The 23,214-nt window shown below is 42.8% G+C and overlaps 1 protein-coding gene across 1 annotated transcript; it reads right to left on the bottom strand.

The window, feature by feature from the left end:
• Nucleotides 1-286: 286 nt before the first annotated feature.
• LOC120061245 (probable nuclear hormone receptor HR38) lies at nucleotides 287-3,162 on the bottom strand. Its single transcript, XM_039010913.1, has 6 exons — nucleotides 2,389-3,162; nucleotides 1,917-2,046; nucleotides 1,650-1,813; nucleotides 1,276-1,478; nucleotides 836-1,014; nucleotides 287-543 (listed from the first exon to the last, which is right to left on the bottom strand). Exons 1-6 carry the CDS (start codon nucleotides 3,160-3,162, stop codon nucleotides 287-289), a joined length of 1,707 nt encoding a protein of 568 aa, XP_038866841.1.
• Between the last annotated feature and the right edge of the window lie 20,052 nt (nucleotides 3,163-23,214).

Below are 23,214 nucleotides of genomic sequence, written 5' to 3'. Positions count from 1 at the left end.
ACTAAAACAAGGAAAACTATTTCAATGATAACACATTTTCATCACCATACTACAGCCATTGCTAATGAACGAGAGAGGCCAATTTTTCCTCAAGTACGATAGTGCTTGAATAGCTTCATACCTTTTTAAGTCTTACAGTATAATTCAGTACTTTCACATGAAATCTTTGGGAGTATAGTTTCCTTAATTTGTCCCTACTCAACACTGAGACCGCTTGATCATTTGACGTCCCTTTATCTTCCCTTTAGCAGCACAAGTGCACAGTCGGTATTGTCTTTTCTCGCTCTCATAAAGGCAGAACATCCATGATCATTCTGTCAACTATGGGGGGTGGTGGGACCAAGTCCTCAAGCTTGAGATAGAAGATGCGTTGCAGGCCCTGGGTGCAGAGAGTCCGTAGCTCGGGCAGTTTTCCCAGAAGGCGGGACAGGTAGTTGGGCCCAGTGGAGTCGGGGGCGCAGCTGGAGACGTGATCTCTGAGACAGGTGATTAGCTGGCTCTGGAACTCCTCCACCCGCTTTGGATCCTTCAGGCCGTGGCGGTCTGTGGAGAATCAGGAGACAGAAAGGGCATGAGTGTGTGACCAGGTAAAGCAGAGTGAACACCAAAAAGAGGTAATTTTTAACATTATTCTGTAACACAATAACATTATGTAGGTCTATGTGTCAAGATTCATGCATATTCAGCTTGTTCAGGCAGCTCAGGTTAGGGTGAGCGTAAAGATTGACTGCAGGCTCTATGTTGCAACCTCATACTGTACTGGTTTATGGTGTCATATCTCTATTAGCACAGCCTGGCAGGCTGACGTGTAAGCATAGGTGGGTTGAGCTCTCACCAGTGATTATGACCAGAGTTGTGAGGCAGGAGAAGGATGACACGTCCAGGTTCATGCGGTGGAGGCTCTGGGAGAAGTTCATGATGGAGTCTATCCAGTCACCGAAGCCCCGTATACACTGCATCCGGTGAAGCACCATGCCATTGCAGAAGATCAGCTTGTCCGTCTCAGGGTTGGACCTTGGGAAGAGAATATAATAGGGATGATTAACTTTTTTTGGGGGGGGGGGGGGGTCCATGTTTGTTATAGCAAAAATATCTGCACAATGTTAGTTTGTGGGTGCAATCAATCCAGTCATATCCATAATGTATGTACTGTATAATCATAGCAATACAGCGAGTAATGTGAAAACAACAAAGCCATGGCTCTGATTATGCAAGCTGGTCTTTTTGGAGCGTTTTATTTTTTTAACCGTGATAACATTTGGTTCTTCTTTTCACCTGTATGCTAGTCGCAAGATGAACAGTTCTAAGAAGGCTGACTCTAGTAGCAGCTCCTGGTCCTCGGAGCAGAAGGAGGTGAACCCAGGGATGCTCTCAGCCCACTTTCTGATCACGTCCATGGACTCCGTGAGGAGGTTGTAGAACTGTTTGATGTCACAAGTGTCCTCTTTCTCTGACAGACTGGCCACAGTCTCCTGGTACTGAATTAGAAAGGAAGGAGAGAAGTTAGTTCTTAGTTCCATTAGGGGAATGCCCTGCATTCTCATGGTTCTATTTAGGCTCTATCCTTAGAAACGGTACCAACAGCGACCTAATAACCCCCAAAAACAATAATAGATAGACCACAATGGAGAATTTTCAGTTGTCCTTACCTTGGAGTAGTCCAGTTTCCCAACACCAGAGTTTGATTCAATGTATTCTCTCACAAGAGAGGCAATGATGTCGACTCGAGACACAGCAGACGATAGGCACTGGACTGCTTTTGGCTTGGAGGGCAGACGACCTCTTCGACCTTTTAAGCTATCTGTTCTCACAACTTCGAGAGAGAGAGAGAGAGAAATTGATAATGTCTTAGCAACTGAGAAAGAACAGTGGTTATGGTGAGAGATGTGGTAGTAAAACGAATCTGAAGGGCTCACCTTCTTTCACCATGCCTACTGCCAGGCACTTCTGGAAACGACAGAATTGACAGCGGTTCCGTCGCCGCTTGTCAACTGGACAGTCCTTGTTGGCAAGGCACACGTATTTAGATTTTTTCTGTACAGTACGCTGCAAAGCACACAGAAAATAAGCTTAGCTATGGTAGCTCAGTCTCTATACCAGTCCAGCAATGGCGATGCATGTATAAAATGTGTTTTGCATTGAATAAAAATGTATTAGACACGGTGCTTGACTTGGGTAGGAGCTCACCGGAGCTGAGTACCGACACCAGCATTTGTCTACTGCTACTCTTTTAGAATATAAGCTCAAAAGTATTGTGAAGCTCATGCACCTAAATATAAACAGTACCGGCACCCAAAATGAGTACCGGCACCTTTTTCAGTTCAAGTCAAGCACTGACACCCAGTTATGGAAAGAAATGAACTGAAGAGAAAGGAAAAAGCTTCTCACCTTGAAAAAACCTTTGCAGCCCTCACATGTGCGAACCCCATAGTGCTGGCAGGAGGCGTTGTCCCCACAAACAGCACAGAGACCCTCGTTTTCAGTAGGGCTGTGCGGTTTCGCAGACATTCTCCCTTCAATGAGGCCTGAGACATCTAGGGTGCCTGGATCCTGGGTTAGAGGGGAGAAGGACAGGGGGGAGGGGTGCTGCTGGCCCAGAGAGAAGGGGTCTTGCTCAGCCAGCTGGGGCTGTGGCTGGCCCAGAGGAGACAGATCCTCCACTGAGCCGGGACAGAAGGTGAAGAAAGAGGATGGCTGTGTTAATGCAGTCTTATCAGCCACCCAGCTGCCCGGGTTGGGAGAGTATGGCCCGAAGGCCGAGTCCCAAACTGACGCAGGCTGGGTCTGGAAATCTGGAGTACAGGGAGACTGGGCTGACACAGGGCTGCCGAAAAAGTCAGAGCCACCAGAAGACAGGGCTTCGTCGAAGTAGCTCAGGGCCAAGGTGCCAGGGTAGCAGCCGTAAACCTGGAAGTCATCCATTTTGAAGAGCGGCTCAGGGTCCGAGGCGGTGGTAGGAGCTGTGGCAATCTGACAGGCATTAAACTCACCAGCGTAAGTGCCCACCAGGGAGTTGATGCTAGTCAGGGAAGGGGCAGAGAGCTGGTCCGCATGACTACTCACATCCATAGCTAACCTGGAGGTAAGGTCCAGGCTCAGAGACTCTGAGTTGTAGAGGCTGTTCTCATAAGGCTGAGCTCCATGTGGGGGGACATTATTCATTTCTGTGGATTCAAGGTGCAGACAACTATCTGTGAGAAAATGGACTATGGCAATTTTACAGAGGGTCTGTGTGAGTTTACTTTAGGAGATACTACAATCTTCTAGAAGCTAGTCATGAGTTTGGAGTGGACATCCTGTTCCCCTGGGTTGCCAATCCCTGAATAGAGAGGACTGTCAAATATAGGTCATCGAAAGGCTTCAAATAAATTCACTTCAGGTTCCAGGGTAAATTGGTAAAATAAATGTACTTGGGTGCCAGATTTTCTGTCCCCTCCCCTGCAGGACAAGCCACATAACTTGTATAACTGTCCCCCTCCTCCTAGCATGTAGTAGGTGCTCCTACCCACCGTGCTCCCACCCATCCAGGACATTACTCAAAAACGGTACCTGAGGAAGTCCCACAGCATCATCAAGGACCACACACACCCCAGCTACGAGCTGTTTAGTCCCGTACTGTCGGGCAGATGATATGTCTGTCTCTGATACCAACAGGCTCGGAGACAGTCTCTATCTACAAGCCATCAGACTGCTGAACACTTGAACTGGACTGACCACATGCTCTGATTCTCTTCACCTTAGCACACATGCACTCACTCACGCACACACCCACACAGACATGCACACATCCACACCAGCTGCTACCAGACTCTTATTATGATTGCTAAATCCTGCACAATTTAAACACTTGCCCTCCAATCCCCCCTTCCCAAAAAACATGTAAATATTGGACTATAATTTGTGCCTTCCTGTGTTAAACGTATGCTAACTGTTTTCTATTCTACTGAGCTATTTACTTTGTTGTATTCTTATCTTTTATTACATATTTCTTATTGTTGTTGCATTGTCGAGAAGGAACCTACAAGTAAAAATTAGCTGGAGGGTGTATACATACCACTAATAAAACTTGAAACTTGAAAAAGGCAGTCTGAGCCTCCCTGACTGCCCATAGATTCTGAGAAAGCATAGTTAAGTGTTTTCCTGAACTACATCTCCATTATCTGGAAATCCTTGAAGTTTAAAAACACACCAAACTACATGTCTGACACATCTGAAGGGGTTGGCTTTCAGAGCTGGGACTCAAATGAAGGAAGAGGAGTGTAGAACCCCTACTGAATGTAACAGACTGATTTGAATGTCTGTCAGCACAACTAAAGTGGGGGAGACTCTGTATCCGTGTCCTTGTAGCCACACTAGTATGCTTTTATCTGACTGTTACATTGCTTTATAAATAGTGTAGCTGGCAGTGCATTAGATTAGGACACAGAAGGTGCACAACAGAGGAACTATGTGGGAACACCTGTAGTACCTCATACCGGTCTTAACAACTTATCCACTACGTGCTGACAGGTGCATGCAGCATTCTTATAACTGAATAACAGTATTAACATACCGTATGATTGTATAATGATAATTTGTTGTTATTTTTGACTTACCTTGCAGCAATTGACTGGCAAATATATTTTCTGACTAACTTTTATTTGATCTCCCATCAACTGTGGATGGCATGCCCCTCCAGTTCTAAGGTATTTTGCATTTATGCCTTTTTAGATTTATGCATCTCAGGACAAAATGGTTCTAATGTCAATAATAAAGGAAATAGCAAGGATGATTCATTACCTAAATAAATGTACTTAGAGAATGCACTGTAATATCATACTGAAAGCAATACCTGAAAGCTGAGAGCTTGCTTACCTGTTTATATCTCACTAGTATTTTAAGCAATATCCGTAGTTACCTTGCATCTGAAGTTGCTCTGTAGTTCTGTTATTGAGATCTTGGGAACAGATTTATACAATCAATTTTATTTTACCATTACGTCAGAGGGACGCCCCCTTTAATGGGGCTTTCAAGACAACTGGGAACTCGGAAGAATACGAGGTGAAATCATGACGTCAGTGATCTTTAGGACGGAAAGCCGGAGCTCTAGAAAGAGGCCCGAGTTCCCGAGTTGGAATTCCTAGTTGGATGATCGTTCAAAACGATTTTTCCCAGTCGGAACTCGTTTCTTTCAGAGTTCCCAGTTGTCTTGAACGCACTGAAGTCGGAAATCGGAGTTCCCTGTTGTTTTGAGCGCAGTGTAATTTCCCATACAAGCAATGCAGGGGCGAGGATCTGAAGCCAATCAGCTCGTATTCAGTCAGACGTCCTTTCAAGTGACGCGCTTGCGGGATTCCATTGATGCAAACGTCCCCAGAGTCATATAATCCACATTTGCTACAAACACAGTGAGAGAGGAAAAAAATAATATATATAAAAAAACAGATAACTTTACGCAGAGCAAAACAAAACGGCAACTTTCGATGACACAAAACAACTTTCAGTCGCTCTTTGGGCAATTATAACAAACATAATCAGGTATGCTCGCTTAAACAAAATGAGGCAGCAGCGACAAACGAAAAACATTTATTGCATTTTTACCCAATTTTAAAGATAGGTGGTAAAATGGTGTTGATTCGGCCAATCAAAGATGATAGATATGACAAATGGGCACCTTTGTCACACCTGCTTACCTCAGCCTGGTTTAACTTAGTTGTACTAGCCTATATGTATGCTTGTCATGTCAGTATTTCCTTTCCCTTGACAAATGTTTTGCTGCTACAGTGACTATTCTTGGCCATTACATGCTGATAAAGGTCAATTATATTGTGCATACATATATATATATACACATATATATATTTTACTGTCATTCATAATGTCACATGTACCATATAGTACATGTGCAGGAGAGGCAGTCGAAGAGGATGTGGTGAACTAAAACTTGTAATGGAGAGGCACATTTTGTATTTTTTTTATTTAACCTTTATTTAACTAGGCAAGTCAGTTAAGAACAAATTCTTATTTACAATGACAGCCTACCCTGGCCAAACCCAGACTACGCTGGGCCAATTGTGCGCCGCCCTATGGGACTCCCAATCACGACCGGATGTGATGCAGTCTGCCCGGGTGTGGTGCAGCCTCCATGCAGGCAGACCTTATGTACATAGTATCTCAGTGTCAGTCTGGGGCCTAGTCTCCGACATTATGAACATACTGTAGTCTCGGTGATGGGCTCAAATCACACAATCCAGGCAGGCTGTTATATATATCCTTTCCACGCCTGGAGTTCGAATTTCCTTATGTAGGGGAGTGGGGTAAATTGAGACATTCAGCATCACTCCGTCAAGGGAAATATAGTATTCTTTCAAACAAAGATATCTACATATATTTCAGGATGTTGCGTATCCCTGGAAATAATCAGAATACATGTAAACATTACAGTTTTGAAAACATAGCTTGTCCAGACTCTTATGACTGCTAAACACTGCACAATGTAAACACTTGCCCCCAATCCCCCCTTTCCCAAAACACATGCTTTTCTGTATTATACTTATGCTAAATGTTTATTCTATTCTACTTAGCCATTTAGTGTTCTTATATTTTATTATTTATTGTGTCTTGGCACAACTTACCCTGGGTATGGGGTAAGTTGAGCATAGGGACAGGGTAAGTTGAGTTGCCTACAAATGTATGTACAGAATTAAATATTACCACTACCTTTTTAAAACCATGTCTATCTTTACTTCCCAAACACAATTCAACACAATCACTTTTTTGTCTTTTAATAATTTTAAAGATTTAATACAGGCTTAACACCTAACAAATACTTTTAATATAGGCCAGGCCGTGGTGTTAGCTCATATCCCAGCGATAATGCCTTGCGTTATGCCTGGGAAGAAAACACTTCAATTTGCTCAACCCCAAGGAAAACATTTTGACTATATTAGCCCACACAGCTACAAGGATGCACTTTCGGTGGCAGGTAGCCTAGCAGTTAAGGGAGTTAGGCCAGTAACCGAAAGGTCGCTGGTTTGAATTCCCGAGCCATAAAGGTAGAAAAATCTGCAATTCTGCCCTTGAGCAAGGCAGTTAACCCCCAACAACAACTGGTCCCCGGGCGGCGATGACGTGGACATCGATTAAGGCAGCCCCCTGCACATCTCTGATTCAGAGGGGTTGGGTTAAATACAGAAGACATTTTGGTTGAATGCAATCATTTGTGCAATTGACTAGGTATGCCCTTTTTCTTTCATTCTAGGTTCAGAACCTCATATCGAAGCTTATAGAGACCCCAACTGATGTATTGTACAATCTTAAAATGATCTACTTTGGTTTAGATACAAGCATCATGAAAGCTCTTAACACAATACGTTCATTTGACTTGGTGAAAATTATTTTTTGGGACGTAACTTGGTTACCACTTTTTCCATGTGGTTTCTTCATTTCATGAAGTCTGTGAATGATGACCTCTTCCTAAATATTTCGTCAAATGATTCATTTTGTGGGCCTCCCGGGTGGCGCAGTGGTCTAGGGCACTGCATCGCAGTGCTAACTGCGCCACCAGAGTCTCTGGGTTCGCGCCCGGGAGGTCCGTGGGGCGACGCACAATTGGGCTAGCGTCGTCCGGGTTAGGGAGGGTTTGGCCGGTAGGGGTATCCTTGTCTCATCGCGCTCCAGCGACTCCTGTGGCGGGCCGGGCGCAGTGCGCGCTAACCAAGGGGGCCAGGTGCACGGTGTTTCCTCCGACACATTGGTGCGGCTGGCTTCCGGGTTGGAGGCGCGCTGTGTTAAAGAAGCAGTGCGGCTTGGTTGGGTTGTGCTTCGACCTTCGTCTCTCCGAGCCTGTACGGGAGTTGTAGCGATGAGACAAGATAGTAATTACTAGCGATTGGATACCACGAAAATTGGGGAGAAAAGGGGAGAAAAAATTAAAAAAAATGATTCATTTTGTGTATGGCTTCCTAGAAACAAGGGGTGGCTCATCTTCCCTACAGTTTAGCTTCCTGCCACATCCTGTACTGCACACACATATTGTGCTGGTTGCCTGTGAATAGCATCCATAAATTGACCCCTCTGGAGTACTCCTCTGGAGTACTCAAAACTATTAATCTGTAAATGAGCTGAGTGTAGTGGGACACACAAACAAACGAGTTCCTTACTCAATCGGCATTGAGCCATCAAAACAACACACAATTAGCCTGACAAGCTGAAGACCTGGTCTCTAGCCTAGGCGGCAAATTGCAGCTTCATTATTTACGGACTGACTAGCCTAATTATGAAATTAACTCTCAAACAGATAACCAATGGGAACTAATGCAATGGTAGGGGTAGCATGTGGGCTACCTAAAACCCTGACACATGACACATTCCTGTCTAAATATCAAGGCCATTACTCTCTGAAGGAAGCCAGCCTCAGTCTCACTGAGGAGACCCGTGCTGCCTGCATGTGATGACCGCACCAGGCTTTATTCCAGTTATACCTTACTGTGTTCTGATTCTTCCTCTGTAGTTAAATGTGCCAAGAGAAAAAAAGAAACCTAGTTACTTGTCTGACAGAACAACAGGGTAGTGTCTCCAGTGACATAGGCTATACTTGGTATATGGTAACATCAGTGGAATCCCTGTTTGTAATATCACCTTGGGTCTGGGAGGGTTGAGGGATGAATGGAAAAGTGCCTCCTTGTCAAATGACTTTTTGTCAGGAAGTAATATAAACTCAGCAACAACAAAAAAATGTCCCTTTTTCAGGACCCTGTCTTTCAAAGATAATTCGTAAAAATCCAAATAACTTCACAGATCTTCATTGTAAAGGGTTTAAACACTGTTTCCCATGCTTGTTCTATGAACCATAAATAATTAATGAACATGCACCTGTGGAACGGTCGTTAAGACAATAACAGCTTACAGACGGTAGGCAATTAAGGTCACAGTTATTAAAACGTAGGACACTAAAGAGGCCTTTCTATTGACTCTGCTCATCTGCGTGAATGTGCTTTAGGCATGCTGCAAGGAGGCATGAGGACTGCAGATGTGGCCAGGGCAATAAATTGCAATGTCTGTACTGTGAGACGCCTAAGACAGCGCTACAGGGAGACAGGACGGGCAGCTGATCGTCCTCGTAGTGGCAGACCACGTGTAACAACACCTGCACAGGATTGGTACATCCGAACATCACACCTGCGGGACAGGTACAGGATAGCAACAACAACTGCTCGAGTTACCCCAGGAACGCACAGTCCCTCCATCAGTGCTCAGACTGTCCGCAATAGGCTGAGAGAGGCTGGACTGAGGGCTTGTAGGCCTGTTGCAAGGCAAGTCCTCACCAGACATCACCGGCAACAACGTCGTCTATGGGCACAAACCCACCATCGCTGGTGTAACCGATGTGAAATGGCAAGCTAGTTAGCGGGGTGCGCGTTAATAGCATTTCAATTGGTGACGTCACTCGCTCTGAGACCTTGAAGTAGTTGTTCCCCTTGCTCTGCAAGGGCCGTTGATTTTGTGGAGCAATGGGTAACGGTGTGTGCAGAGAGTCCCTGGTTCGAGCCCAGGTAGGAGCGAGGAGAGGGACCGAAGCTAAACTGTTACATTGATGCTGTTGACCTGGATCACTGGTTGCTGCGGCAAAGGAGGAGGTCAAAAGGGGGGTGAGTGTAACCGATGTGAAATGGCTAGCTAGTTAGCGGGGTGCGCGCTAATAGCGTTTCAATTGGTGACGTCACTCGCTCTGAGACCTTGAAGTAGTTGTAACGATGCTTCGAGGGTGGCTGTTGTCGATGTGTGCAGAGGGTCCCTGGTTCGAGCCCAGGTAGGGGTGAGAAGAGGGACGGAAGCTAAACTGTTACACTGGACCAGACAAGACTGGCAAAAAGTGCTCTTCACTGACGAGTCGCGGTTTTGTCTCACCAGGGGTGATGGTCGGATTTGCGTTTATCGTCGAAGGAATGAGCCTTACACCGAGGCCTGTACTCTGGAGAGGGATCGATTTGGAGGTGTAGGGTCAGTCATGGTCTGGGGCGGTGTGTCACAGCATCATCGGACTGAGCTTGTTGTCATTGCAGGAAATCTCAACACTGTGCGTTACAGGGAAGACATCCTCCTCCCTCATGTGGTACCCTTCCTGCATGCCCTTCCTGAAATGACCCTCCAGCATGACAATGCCACCAGCCATACCGCTCGTTCTGTGCGTGATTTCCTGAAGACCGGATTGTCAGTGTTCTGCAAAGTCCAGCAAAGAGCCCGGATCTCAATCCCATTGAGCACGTCTGGGACCTGTTGGATCGGAGGGTGAGGGCTAGGGCCTTTCCCCCTTAGAAATGTCCGGGAACTTGCAGGTGCCTTGGTGGAAGAGTGGGGTGACATCTCACAGCAAGAAGTGGCAAATCTGGTGCAGTCCATGAGGAGGAGATGCACTGCAGTACTTAATGCAGCTGGTGGCCACACCAGATACTGACTGTTACTTTTGATTTTGACCCCCTCCCCCTTTGTTCAGGGACACATTATTCAATTTCTGTTAGTCACATGTCTGTGGAACTTGTTCAGTTTATGTCTCAGTTGTTGAATCTTGTTATGTTCATACAAATATTTACACATGTTAAGTTTGCTGAAAATAAACGCAGTTGACAGTGAGAGGACGTTTCTTTTTTTGTTGAGTTTAGTTGGGCACATATGAAAGCATCAAGGAAAGATATCAACAATCTAGTGCATACTGTAAGTCTTGCATTGTGTTTGAGAGTGGGATTAATCTAATAAGGAATGTTGTGTGTCAAAAAGGACTGATTCGCAAATGTATACAGTATTTGACTGCATGAATAGACTATCGTCTAATTCTATAACTTAAAACACACACACATACACATTTTATGTTATTATAGAGGTATGGATATCTCAATGGGTTTGAGTTATTTATTGTCATGGAGGATGTAGCAATGAGAAAAACAGAAAATTGGTGTAGGCTAAATAGGTGTGTGTGTGTGTGTGAATGTGTTTGGCTCCGTCTCAGAGCTGTCAGAGAAAGCACAGCAGTCATCATCTGATAAACCATCTGAATAGGCCTACCATTTCATCTGAGTACATCCCTATGGACCTACCTAATCAATCTTGGGCGGAGGAGACAGAAGCACATTGACGGTCTGGTCAAAAGTGCTTATTTCATGTAGACCTGTGTATTAACTTGCTCACTTCAATGGTCTTATGACATCTGTTGAATGAATATTAACACAGCAGAGATCACAACCAGGAAAAGGTACAGAAATAGCTTTCTTCCAAGAATCCTTGTCATGATTCATATAACATGAATAAACGCTTTCGTGAGAGGACAAGCTGCTATTAGAATGCTTTCTAGAGCTCCTGCATTCGTCACCAATGTCCTTATCAGGTTCCACTATCTGTTACTCAAATGAAAAAAAGAATCACAAGTAAATACATGAAGCGTTTTAAATTTATACAACTGAAATTATGATCCTTCACAGCTGAGCACTAGCCGCCCCCCTGTTGAACTCAATTCCCTCGTTACCGTCTGCAGACCACATGTCCCCGCCATGAATGCATGAACCCGGGTGATCCCTTGAGAGAAACCTGGACATTTACCAAGATTTCATCACAACTCCACCCCTTAAATCTAAGGCCATCGCACTACGTACCAGGAGGAGACGTGCCCATTAAAGAACATCGGCAGTAGGCCTAGACATTGAACCATCAAATCTTTTGAGCACAAGCCAATTTTCACTCATTTGTAATGCGACCAATGTAATGCACCCAATGTAATAATAATTTAATTCACACTTCAATGGGTCCACTGGACAATATCTCTTTAATGATGCCCACACACACTAAAGCACGTAGGCTATCTTTGCTAATATTTAGGCTATCTTTGCCTACAGATGAATCAATGACACGAAAGTCTAATTTAATGCATATGATTTGACATGACCTTATGACCTGACCATTCTAATTTAGCTAGCTAGCTGAGCTGTGTGATTTGTATTAACTAGTTGGCTACTTGGGAATGGGCTGTTGAAATGACTAAATTAAAAGTGCAATAACATATAAGCCTTGTTCGATCTTCATCTGTAGCCTATCATGTCCAAGCTCAGTAGATGCCAACTCAACCCCATGAGAAACGAATGGGCTGTAGAAGTCATCTGCCCCTCCAGTTCAGCGGAGAACAGTGGCATCACTTCAAGGCTTTCCCGTTATGCTGAGGCTAGCACCAAAGATTTTTATAACTAAACCAAGATAGACCACTGCCTGTCGTTTGCAATGGGAACAAATGAGTCATAGTGGGCTAAACAAGCAAGGAGGTGGGCAGAGTCAAGCACCAGCTATAGAGATCGTATAGGCGTGTTCTAGTATGCGTCTGCATATTTCCATTAGGGCGCGCCTCCTCTGTGAAGTGCGCAATAACTCAATTCGCCTTTGCACTCCAAAACAACGCAATTTTTTTTTCTAAGGGTAAGGTCTACAAAACTTAGTCCACTCTGTTCATAACATATTCTAGTTCTGGGAACAGGAAATGGTGTTGAGATTAAACGTTCCATCTCCCAAATGGGCTTCCTATCACTACCATATTTGGTAGTGAGTGGAAACACCAAGCGGGTACTTCACATTTATACATCCGGTGAAATATCTGTCTCATTGTTCCATCTGTGCTAGCACCACAGGAGTACTGGTATATACCATACATGCTCTATCTGGTGGTGCAATATGGGACTGATGATGATGATTATAATATGGGAGCGATACGGGTTGATATAACCCTACAGAGTTATTGCATTTTGGTACACCAGAAGTACATTAATTTCCAAATGAACGCTGTGTTTGCCTTACAGCGTTGCGTTACAGAGCGTTCAGGGTGGTGCATATGTTGGATTTATCGAACGTATGCATCAAACTATGTGTACACAGCTTGACAGAAATGGTATCAGAAGGCGAATGTTTAACTTTTGTTGCACACATATCCATATAATGCTCGGTACCAGTTTGCGCAAAATCCTTGTCGGTGAGATCGAGGCGTGCGTGTACAAAACCTTCCTAATATTGAGCAGCACCCCCTTTTGATATCAGAACAGCCTCCATTCGTCGGGGCATGGACTCTACAAGGTGTCGAAAGCGTTACACAGGGATGCTGGCCCATGTTGACTCCAATGCTTCCAACAGTTGTGTCATGTTGGCTGGACACGCGGGTAACTGTTGAGCGTGAAAAACCCAGCAGCGTTGCAGTTCTTGACATACTCAAACCGGTGCACCTGGCACCTACTACCATTATCCGTTCAAAGGCACCTAAATCTTTTGTCTTGCCTATTCACCCTTTGAATGGCACACATACAAAATCCATGTCTCAAGGCTTAAAAATCTTTCTTAAACCTATCTCCTCCCCTTCATCTACACTGAATGATGTGGATTTAACAGGTGACAACAATAAGGGATCATAGCTTTCACCTGGATTCACCTGGTTAGTCTATATCATGGAAAGAGCAGGTGTACCTAATGGTTTGTACACACAGTGTATTTCTCAATTACCATCTGGAGGTAAAGTGATATTGTTGTAAGCCTACAATACAATATTTATATACTGTTATATGCATGTAGGCTAGGAGATAAAAAAATATATATATTTAAGAAAAATGCAGGGGTGCCAATATATTTGGCCCAAACTGAAATATACATTGTACAAAAATATAAACACAGCATGTAAAGTATTGATCCCATGTTTCATGAGCTGAAATAAAAGATCCCAGAAATGTTCCATATGCACAAAAAGCTTATTTCTCCCAAATGTTGCGCACAAATTTGTTTACATCCCTGTAAGTGAGCATTTCTCCTCTGCCAAGATAGTCCATCCACCTGACAGCTGTGGCATTTCAAGAAGCTGATTCAACAGCATGATCATTATACAGGTGCACCTTGTGCTGGGGACAATAAAAGGCCAATCTAAAACGGGCAGTTTTGTCACACAACACAATGCCACAGATGTCTCAAGTTTGAGGGAGATTGCAATTGGCATGCTGACTGCAGGAATGTCCACCAGAGCTGTTGCCAGAGAATGTAATGTTAATTTCTCTACCATAAGCCGCCTCCAACGTCGTTTTAGAGAATTTGGCAGTATGTCCAACTGGCCTCATCAATGATGTCCGAAGCTTTATTTTATCACTTGCTTTTTCAAACTTCCCTTACGAAAAAAGATTGGAGTCAGTGTGCAGTATATCTGCAGTACAACTGTAGTTAGAGTGCAGTATAACTGCAGTATGCTGCAAATACCGCGTCCAATATAACTCGTTTTTTTACTGCAGTAAGTTTGCAGTGTAACTTCAGTTAGAGTGCCACTGATTTCGCATTGGTTCTGGTGCTTTCTTCGATTCCAAGCTACTTTCAAACACATACCTCTACTGGACACCATATTTACAAGCATAATTAGGATTTTGTACATAAAGTTTCACTTGACTGGTAGCTTAGCAGCTAGAGTAGTGAACTATGGAAAATTCAGGACAGTGAAGGTGTGAGGTCGACTCCTTTGAAGGCACACTATTTTGAAAATTGTTTTATGTGAAACCACACTTTCTGCACTGTTGTTCAAAAATTTGTTTTATTTAGTATAGTATAAGCTTCTGTGTTAAGCGTCCTAAATAATGCCACATATTCCGTTTTTGAGAAATAGTCAACTTAAAGGTAAACCTTGTATGCCAACTAATTATAGGCTATTAAAGCCAACGACTTACCGCTGAGCCACAGTTTTGATGAAGATAGTGGAGAGAAAACACGTCTATCTGATCATCACAAGCTGCTATTTATTGCTGACCAGCAGATGTCCCTAATGTGCATTGGGAACAGATAATGAAGCTCCGAGTAATTAAACGTTTTTTTGGCACAATTTGGTGAACGCGCTGAAACCTTCATAAAGCTTCTGCTTCCCATCACTTGTTATACTTATTTTGTGTCCAAAATTAACAGTGAAATCCGACTCATCATCTATGGCTTAAAAACCTAAGTCAAAACTCTCGTCTGTAAAACTGGCTGCTACTGCGACCCGTAGAACGAGAAAGTAGCCAGGAACCATTAGAAAGAGTAGCATCAAGGAGCCAATTCCCCCGGCAGTTGTTCCCCGCATGGCGCCATTCCCCAGTGCCTGGCGCAGTCGGTCCATATTGTACAAAACTGCAGTTGAGTTAGATTGTGACAGATTGTCCACATGGGGGCACAGTGAGCTCACGGCCTTGGCTGATCCACAATTGTGGGACACATTTTCAGGTTGACCATTCGAAACAGCATTTTTGAGGCTTTCAGGAACTCAGCTGAACTCATCTACACCAGGCAAATGGTCAGACATGGCATGGCAAATATATAAGTAACACATCGGTAATTTTGTTGGTATAGCCTACTCACCAACAGTCTATGTGAGTTTATCATGGATGTAGGCTTAGAGTGTAGTTTATACAGGCTCAATCCTGTTGTTGTGTAGCCTATGCATAAGAATTGATCAGATTCTCTACTAATAATGTCCTAAAATGAAGTTAATTTGAACTGAATACTGTATCGGATTCATCATGGACATTTCTCTACAACATATTGAATAATGTGATCTCTCATGTAGTCTCTCTTCTGATTTGGCTTTTGTTGCACTTGGGTACAAAACATATTTTCTGTCATTGTATATTTAATAGGTTGTATGAGAATGACTCTATTGAGCTCTCCTTCCCACTCCCAACATTCTTCACCATCTACTACCCACACACCCACCATGGGTCACACAACTTGGCTTATGGAGAAATGAGACTCACTGAGTGTTCCAATAGTGGTTTCCAGATCTATTGACGTCATTATTTTGATAGCTTGTTATTGGATAGAATACCAAATTCCAAAATTCAGCTAAATAACTTAGGACAATTCAATTTGTTCTCATGTTAGGATCTGCTTGAATTGTTCACAACCAAAAACCATACACTCTCATATTTGTTCCAATGAGGCCAACATAACATATTAAACTCATCATTGATAATGGTGAAAGAAAACCAAAATCCCTATGCATAAATGTAACATTTTCCCCATTCAGACACATGAATCCCTGAGCTCAGCATACTGCATACTTAGAAATTGCCCATCACAGAGTCAACTCTGCGGGGGCAATAACCACAGGTAGCACAATCTATAAAAGTGTAATGTGTATTACACCTATATACTGTATCTCTCCACTCCAGGCTTTGTGGTGTTCACCCATAACTGATAAGGCAGTCATGGCTGGCTGCTGCTGCCTGCTGTGTCTCAGTAGAGATGTGGGCCCAGGGTAGGGAGTGTACATTAGCCAATTTCCCAGAGTCCCACGAAAGAGAGAGAAAGTATTACAAGAGGCCCAAACACACGTCAGGCCGAAACAGGGAAAGGAAAGGGGGAGGCAATGAAACCTCCAGCACTACCTCATCTCTCTGTCAGACCCTAGCTGCAGTGTGGTGTGGAGCGCCGGTGGGTCAGAGGCATGCTTTTGTTTTGATTTCTCTCCAAGGCTGGGGATAAAACCCATCACTCTGACTCACAAATGTTGGATATTGGCTATCTTTCTTTCGCTAGCCCTTTTTTCTTTTTTTCTTAGGTGAATTTCCTTTTGTAGCCAGTCCAGGTGGAGCTCATAGATGAAATAGTGCTGTTATTTTCTCAACGTTTCCTGGACCTGCCCAAGGTCATTGCCCCATGAATATTTTAACCTGCCTGCCTCTTTGAGAGTGAATAGGGACTTTACAGAGAGTGTTCTTAATTTAATCTCTTCTCTAAGGCCATTATCGATTTGAGCAACAGTGACGCAGGTAAAATCCCCCATAATAACACAAAGCTGTATTTGTTCAGATTCTTTCATGAATCTTTAAAAATAAAGTGGACTTAAAGTGAGTTTGGCCTGTGCCATCCCTACCCAGCCATGCAGGTTATAACGTTTCATGCGGACAACCTTGTTGGGCATCTCTATTCAAAACATATTTAATTCCAACTCACATCATGTGAGCACAGTACTGTTACTGCTGCAGCATCCCTTAAAAAAAAATAAAAAAAGGTATTAATAAAAAATTTAACAATTTAAAAATCACAAAAGTAGTGCCCTGGGCCTTTACTAGCCCTGTTAAAGCGGACTGATATAGGTGTCTTCCCATGGCTATGACTGTTACCATCTGTTTTGGTGTTATGTCCATGATCCATCTTGAAAACTATTGCCTCATACTCTGTAGAGGGAAATATATGGAGACCAGAAGAAGGAAAAACACTGCCTTGGCTAGTTCCTACACTGAGTGTACAAAACATTATGAACACCTGCCCTTTACATGACATAGACCCTGGTCCTCAAGTACCCCCAACAGTACACAGATTCGTTGTGCCCCTTGACAAACACACCTCATTCGACTCATTGAAGGCTTGATGATTAGTTGACAAGTTGAATCAGGTGTGCTTGTCCAGGGTTACAATACAAATGTGTACTGTTGGGGGAACTTGAGAACCAAGGTTGGGAAAAACCAGTGGTGGAAAAAGTACCCAATTGTCATACTTGAGTAAAAGTAAAGATACCTTAGTAGAAAATGACTCAAGTAAAAGTAAAAGTCACCCAGTAAAATCCTAATCTAAATGTATTTGGTTTTAAATAGATTTGAGTATCAAAAGTAAATGTAATTGCTAAATATATACTTAAGTATCATAAGTATTAAGCAAACCAGACGGCACCATTTTCTAGTTTTTTAAATTTACGGATAGCCAGGGTTACGCTCCAACACTCAGACATCATTTACAAACAAAGCTTGTGTTTAGTGAGTCCGCTAGATCAGAGGAGGTAGAGATGACCAGGGATGTGTGTGAATTAGTGTGTGAATTAGACCATTTCTCTGTCCTGCTAAGCTTTCAAAAGTACTTTTGGGTGTAAGGGAAAATGTATGGAGAAAAAAGTACATAATTTTCTTTAGGAATGTAGTGAAGTAAAAGTAAAAGTTGTCAAAAGTATATATAGTAAATGTGGAAGGACCACCAGAGGACAGGCTGGGCTCACGGATGGTAGCCCAACAAGGCATGGGAGACAAGGTAACCAGAGGCAATTAAGCACAGCTGACACTACTAATGAGATATTCTCCTTCCCCTATAAGAGAGAGTATGGAACCAGCAGGGTGAGGGGGAAGAACTATCTCTGGAAGATGGCCACTGAGACAGAGGAGCTATCTATGAAGAACCATTAAGATGGTGACAATCCTGTGACTTTTGTTGTAGTTTAAAGACAATCGTATTGTGTTCCTGTTTGATCTGGAGAAGAAGATGTATGTTTTTTTTCCCTTGGGAGATTTTCATTGATTATGTTGGAGTGTTTGTGTTGACCAAATGCCCTCAATATAGAACTGTGTTCAATCAAGAAAAACTTCTCCTGACTCGTTTGTTCCACCTTCCCGCTTTAGAGTGACGCCCAATTACTTGGTCCGCTCACGTAAAGTACAGATACCCCCAAAAACTACTTAAGTAGTACTTTCAAGTATTTTTACTTAAAACTTTACAGGGTATTTCAATACCACTACTTCAGTGAGAGTGATATGTGATGTACTACATCCCTGGCATAACCACAGAGATACAATGTGATAGTGTTGTATTTAATTATGTGGGCATGAATATGTCACGCTCAGAGATCACCATCTGAAACTCAAACGGAAAAAAACGTACACCGTACAGAAACCACACGCCAGCCACCCTCACTTCCCCTATTCCACTGTGACAACTTTTACAAACAATGCTCAAATGCAAATGCTGTCACTAATGTCATCAGTTTGCTTTGTTTTGAGTCTTCCACTTTCACTGTCGTCACAGATCCCCTTGGGATCGGTGATTCTCTTGAAATATCACATCACAGTTGACTTAGTGACTGATATCCTCCTTCTGGCATTATGTTATGGCCTCTCTCTCTGGTGGAGGGTGTGTGGGACAGTGAGTGTAGCTCTTGAGAGCTTATAGCCTGTTTGTGAAGCACAATGCAACAGCAAGTATTATACCAGTGTTGACTTGGAGTCTCTCCATTTGACATTTTTGAGGAGATGACTAAATTAACATGTAATCTGTGACGAGAACAGCTGCAGTGTCCTAGCACTGAGGATCTGCATGGAACACATTATTTAAGCATTGAATTTTGATGGCTCCTTAGGCCAATTAATCAGTTTAAAATCAACAATAATCTGTCTACGTATGAGATTTATGTATATGCATCATCACTCGTTATTAAAATGCTGTTGTAAATGAAGTTGTACTTTCAGAACTGGTTTACTGTCAATCTTAGACAAAGACTGGCATCATTACCGGAAATTAATGGAACAATGTGTTATCTGTTTCACATTCAAACAATGTACACACACAGCCATGCCTGGCCCATGGACAAAGAGCTGCGTATTGTGCTTGGGACTCTGTGTGCACAATTCTTCGGAATTACAAACACAATAAGCGTCTGGGAACACAGTACAGTATCTTTGAGTTCCATCCTCTCCCTGCTTTCCGGGAGCTGGCTCTTGGAAAACCCTGGTGAGTCAACATCCTCTCTCTTCATGGACAAACACTGGACTGACACATTCAGGACTGTACTGACACACAGCGAAGTGCAGTGGTGGCTGTTTTCACAGTCTGTACATCCATTTCCAAGTCTCTGCTTGTTTGGTTGATTTACATATGCTTGAAATGGTGGAAGATTAGGCTTCTAACACTGGAATGTACAGTACCAGTAAAAAGTTTGGACAGATCTACTTATTCAAGGGTTTTTCTTTATTTTTACTATTTTCTACATTGTAGAATAATAGTGAAGACATCAAAACTATGAAATAACACATATAGAATAATGTAGTAAAGAAAAAAGTGTGAAACAAATCGAAATATATTTTAGATTCTTCAAAGTAGCCACCCTTTGCCTTGATGACAGCTTTGCACGCTCTTGGCATTCTCTCAACCAGCTTCACATGGAATGCTTTTCCAACAGTCTTGAAGGAGTTCCCACATATGCTGAGCACTTGTTGGCTGCTTTTCCTTCACTTTGCGGTCCAACTCATCCCAAACCATCTCAATTGGGTTGAGGTCGGGTGATTGTGGAGGCCAGGTCATCTGATGCAGGACTCCACCACTCTCCTTTTTGATCAAATAGCCCTTACACAGCCTGGAGATGTCCTGTTGAAAAACAAATGATAGTCCCACTAAGCGCAAACCAGATGGGATGGCATATCGCTGCAGAATTCTGTGGTAGCCATGCTGGTTAAGTGTGCATTGAATTCTAAATAAATAACTGACAGTGTCACCAGCAAAGCACCATCACACCTTTTCCTCTGTGCTTCACGGTGGGAACTACACATGCGGAAATCATCTGTTCACCTACTCTGCATCTCACAAAGACACAGAGGTTGGAACCAAAAATCTCATATTTGGACTCATCAGACCAAAGGACAGATTTCCACCGGTCTAATGTCCATTGCTTGTGTTTCTTGGCCCAAGTAAGTCTCTTCTTCTCATTGGTGTCCTTTTAGTAGTGGTTTCTTTGCAGCAATTCGACCATGAAGGCCTGATTCATGCAGTCTCCTCTGAACAGTTGATGTTGAGATGTGTCTGTTACTTGAACTCTGAAGCATTTATTTGGGCTGCAATTTCTGAGGCTGGTAACTCTAATGAATTTATCCACTGCAGGTAACTCTGGGTCTTCCTTTCCTGTGGCGGTCCTCATGAGAGCCAGATTATCATAGTGCTTGATGGTTTTTGAAACTGCACTTGAAGAAGCTTTCAAAGTTCTTGAAATTTTCCGGATTGATTGACCTTCATGTCTTAAGGTAATGATGGACTGTGGTTTCTCTTTGCTTATTTGAGCTGTTCTTGACATAATATCGACTTGGTCTTTTACCAAATAAGTCTATCTTCTGTATACCACCCATACCTTGTCACAACACAACTGATTGGCTCATTAAGAAGGAAAGAAATTCTACAAATGAACTTTTAACAAGGCACACCTGTTAATTCAAATGCATTCCAGGTGACTACTTCATGAAGCTGGTTGAGAGAATGCCAAGAGTGTGCAAAGCTGTCAAGGCAAAGGGTGGCTACTTTGAAGAATCTCAAATATAAAATATATTTTGAATTGTTTAACACTTTTTTGGTTACTACATGATTCCATATGTCATGTATTTCATCGTTTTGATGTCTTCACTATTATTGTACAATGTAGAATATAGTCAAAATAAAGAAAAACCCTTGAATGAGTAGGTGTGTTCAAACCTTTGACTGGTACTCTGTGTGCTGTACTGTACAGTATGAATGTGACTGTTTTTCTTCAACATCCCAGAACGCTCTGAGTTCCAGAACAGCCTGAACCCGACTACTTCCCCTCTCTCTAGAGACAGGAAACGGTTACTGTCACCGCTTCCCTTCTTGTGCTTCTAACCCAGCAAAGACGTCCTCTTTAAGAAGTGCTGAAGTACAGCCATGAAGGCGTCCCTCAGATCTCCGTAGGTGTCAGACCCCCCTTTGTCACTGTGTTGAGACATGCTAGGACAAAGCATAGTGGCGCAATAACTGCAATAACAATGTGTCTTTGTATTGTTGAATGGCCATTGTCTTTGGATTCCTATATTGGACTAATATCCAGTAATAAATATTACCAACAATATTGGTTATCTTGGATCTTTAAATTACATGTACATTTTGGAAATTTCCAAACTTGTAGAGTGAGTCCAGCTCTGACGAAGATCATTCGCCTTGAGTCACTTCCTGCTATTGTGTGTGAGGAGGGCATTCTCAGAATGGGAGGGAGAGAAATTCATTTGAAATGTGTCCATTTTACATCAGACACTCTCTCCTCACAACTGTTGAAAAAGCATTATGTAATACATCTCCCTGGTTACTAATGGTCTAAAAGTTAGCTAAATATGTTCCTAAAACGTTTTGACCAGTACAAACTCAGTGGAGTACAGATTAAAACGAATAATGTTGTCAGTTGTCCATGTTTTCTACACTTTCAAAAAAGTGGTCCTGAAATGAAACGCTTCACACTAAACATAGATTTCTTGAATAGAGTAGTCGGAAGCAGTCATTGCAAATTCCCATTTGTATTCTGTATAGAATTATATTTTTGGCGTGGTGATTCACACCCCTTTAATGAGAGTTAGAGCAGAGAGAGATTAGAGAAAGAGCGAACATTGGCAGAATCCATAACGGTTTCTGTGAGCAAACATTGTAAACCTATTAGAAAGAGGAACCCCCATTAACAAACCGATAACTAGATCTGAAACCCATCACTCACCAGCTGCACCTCCACCACAACATCTAAAACAGATTACACTTCCTGTTGTAAGGAATCTTAGATGTTCTGGTAAATCTAAGTAAAACATTTACTCTGACCCCATCATATAAGGTTAAAGCTTGCCACATAGAACAGATGCATTCTCTCCCTCCATAAAGAGTGGATTCAGAGGGGTGAGCTTGCAGCTGTTGTAGTTTCTCTAGAAGTTAATCTGAGAGACCAGCAGAACACTGCATTGCATCCTGTTAAACCGTTCAGCAGTAGTATAGGGAATTAAAGGCATATTTATATAGAGACACATTCACATGTCACTCACTTGTGTGGGAAAATGGCGTGTGTCTATTTGTGCATCTGTGTGAACTCTGTGAACTACGATTTTCGCAGTTCCACTTTTATTAGAAGGACATTTTGTCGTCAAGCATTTTCACCAGTGCTTTTCTTCTCTTTTTGTGGAATTTGTGGGCAATTTACAGAAGTAGATAAGGATAGGCCTTTAGATTACTTGCTGCTTATCACTGCACACAAAAAGTGTTAATATCCACCATTAGTGTTATTTTTCCAATGAAGGTCAATATTTTGGTACGTCTTTAGTACAACGAGAATGCCACCTCTCCACACAAAGTGAACGTTGTTTCAGGGAGCAGTCTAATAAACTGTGAGCGTTGATGCCAGCCTGTCAGTGTAGAAACTATGAATAGCAGGTTAAGGATAGGGGTCTGTAGGAGCAGGCACAGTGAGCCTCTGCAGGGTGACACAATAGGCTATGCAGTATCAGTTCCTCTGGAAAACAAGATTTCATGCTGTCAAAACACAATTTACCACATATTAGACCTCAGCATGACATGGCACTATATCGGGTTGTACGACTGAGTGGGACACCTTGGGTGTCCTATCTTGGGTTTTAACCAAGCCCAGCTTAGCTATGATATTTATCACCGACTATTAGCGATGTGCTATCAAATCAAATC

This window comes from Salvelinus namaycush, chromosome 16 (assembly GCF_016432855.1).
Source record: "Salvelinus namaycush isolate Seneca chromosome 16, SaNama_1.0, whole genome shotgun sequence".
In the NCBI taxonomy this organism is placed as follows: Eukaryota; Metazoa; Chordata; class Actinopteri; order Salmoniformes; family Salmonidae; genus Salvelinus; species Salvelinus namaycush.
Note: the sequence above shows the minus strand (reverse complement) of the source record. Positions and strands in the feature narration are given on the sequence as shown.

Bases quoted from the DNA above. Each gene is read 5' to 3' on its own strand.
- LOC120061245 (XM_039010913.1), bottom strand. From the start codon at position 3,162: ATGAATAATGTCCCCCCACATGGAGCTCAGCCTTATGAGAACAGCCTC. The intron at 2,047-2,388 runs GTGAGAAGCTTT...TGTGCTTTGCAG, and splicing joins GCTGCAAAGGTTTTTTCAAG to CGTACTGTACAGAAAAAATC. The intron at 1,814-1,916 runs GTGAGCCCTTCA...TCTCTCTCGAAG, and splicing joins AGTAGGCATGGTGAAAGAAG to TTGTGAGAACAGATAGCTTA.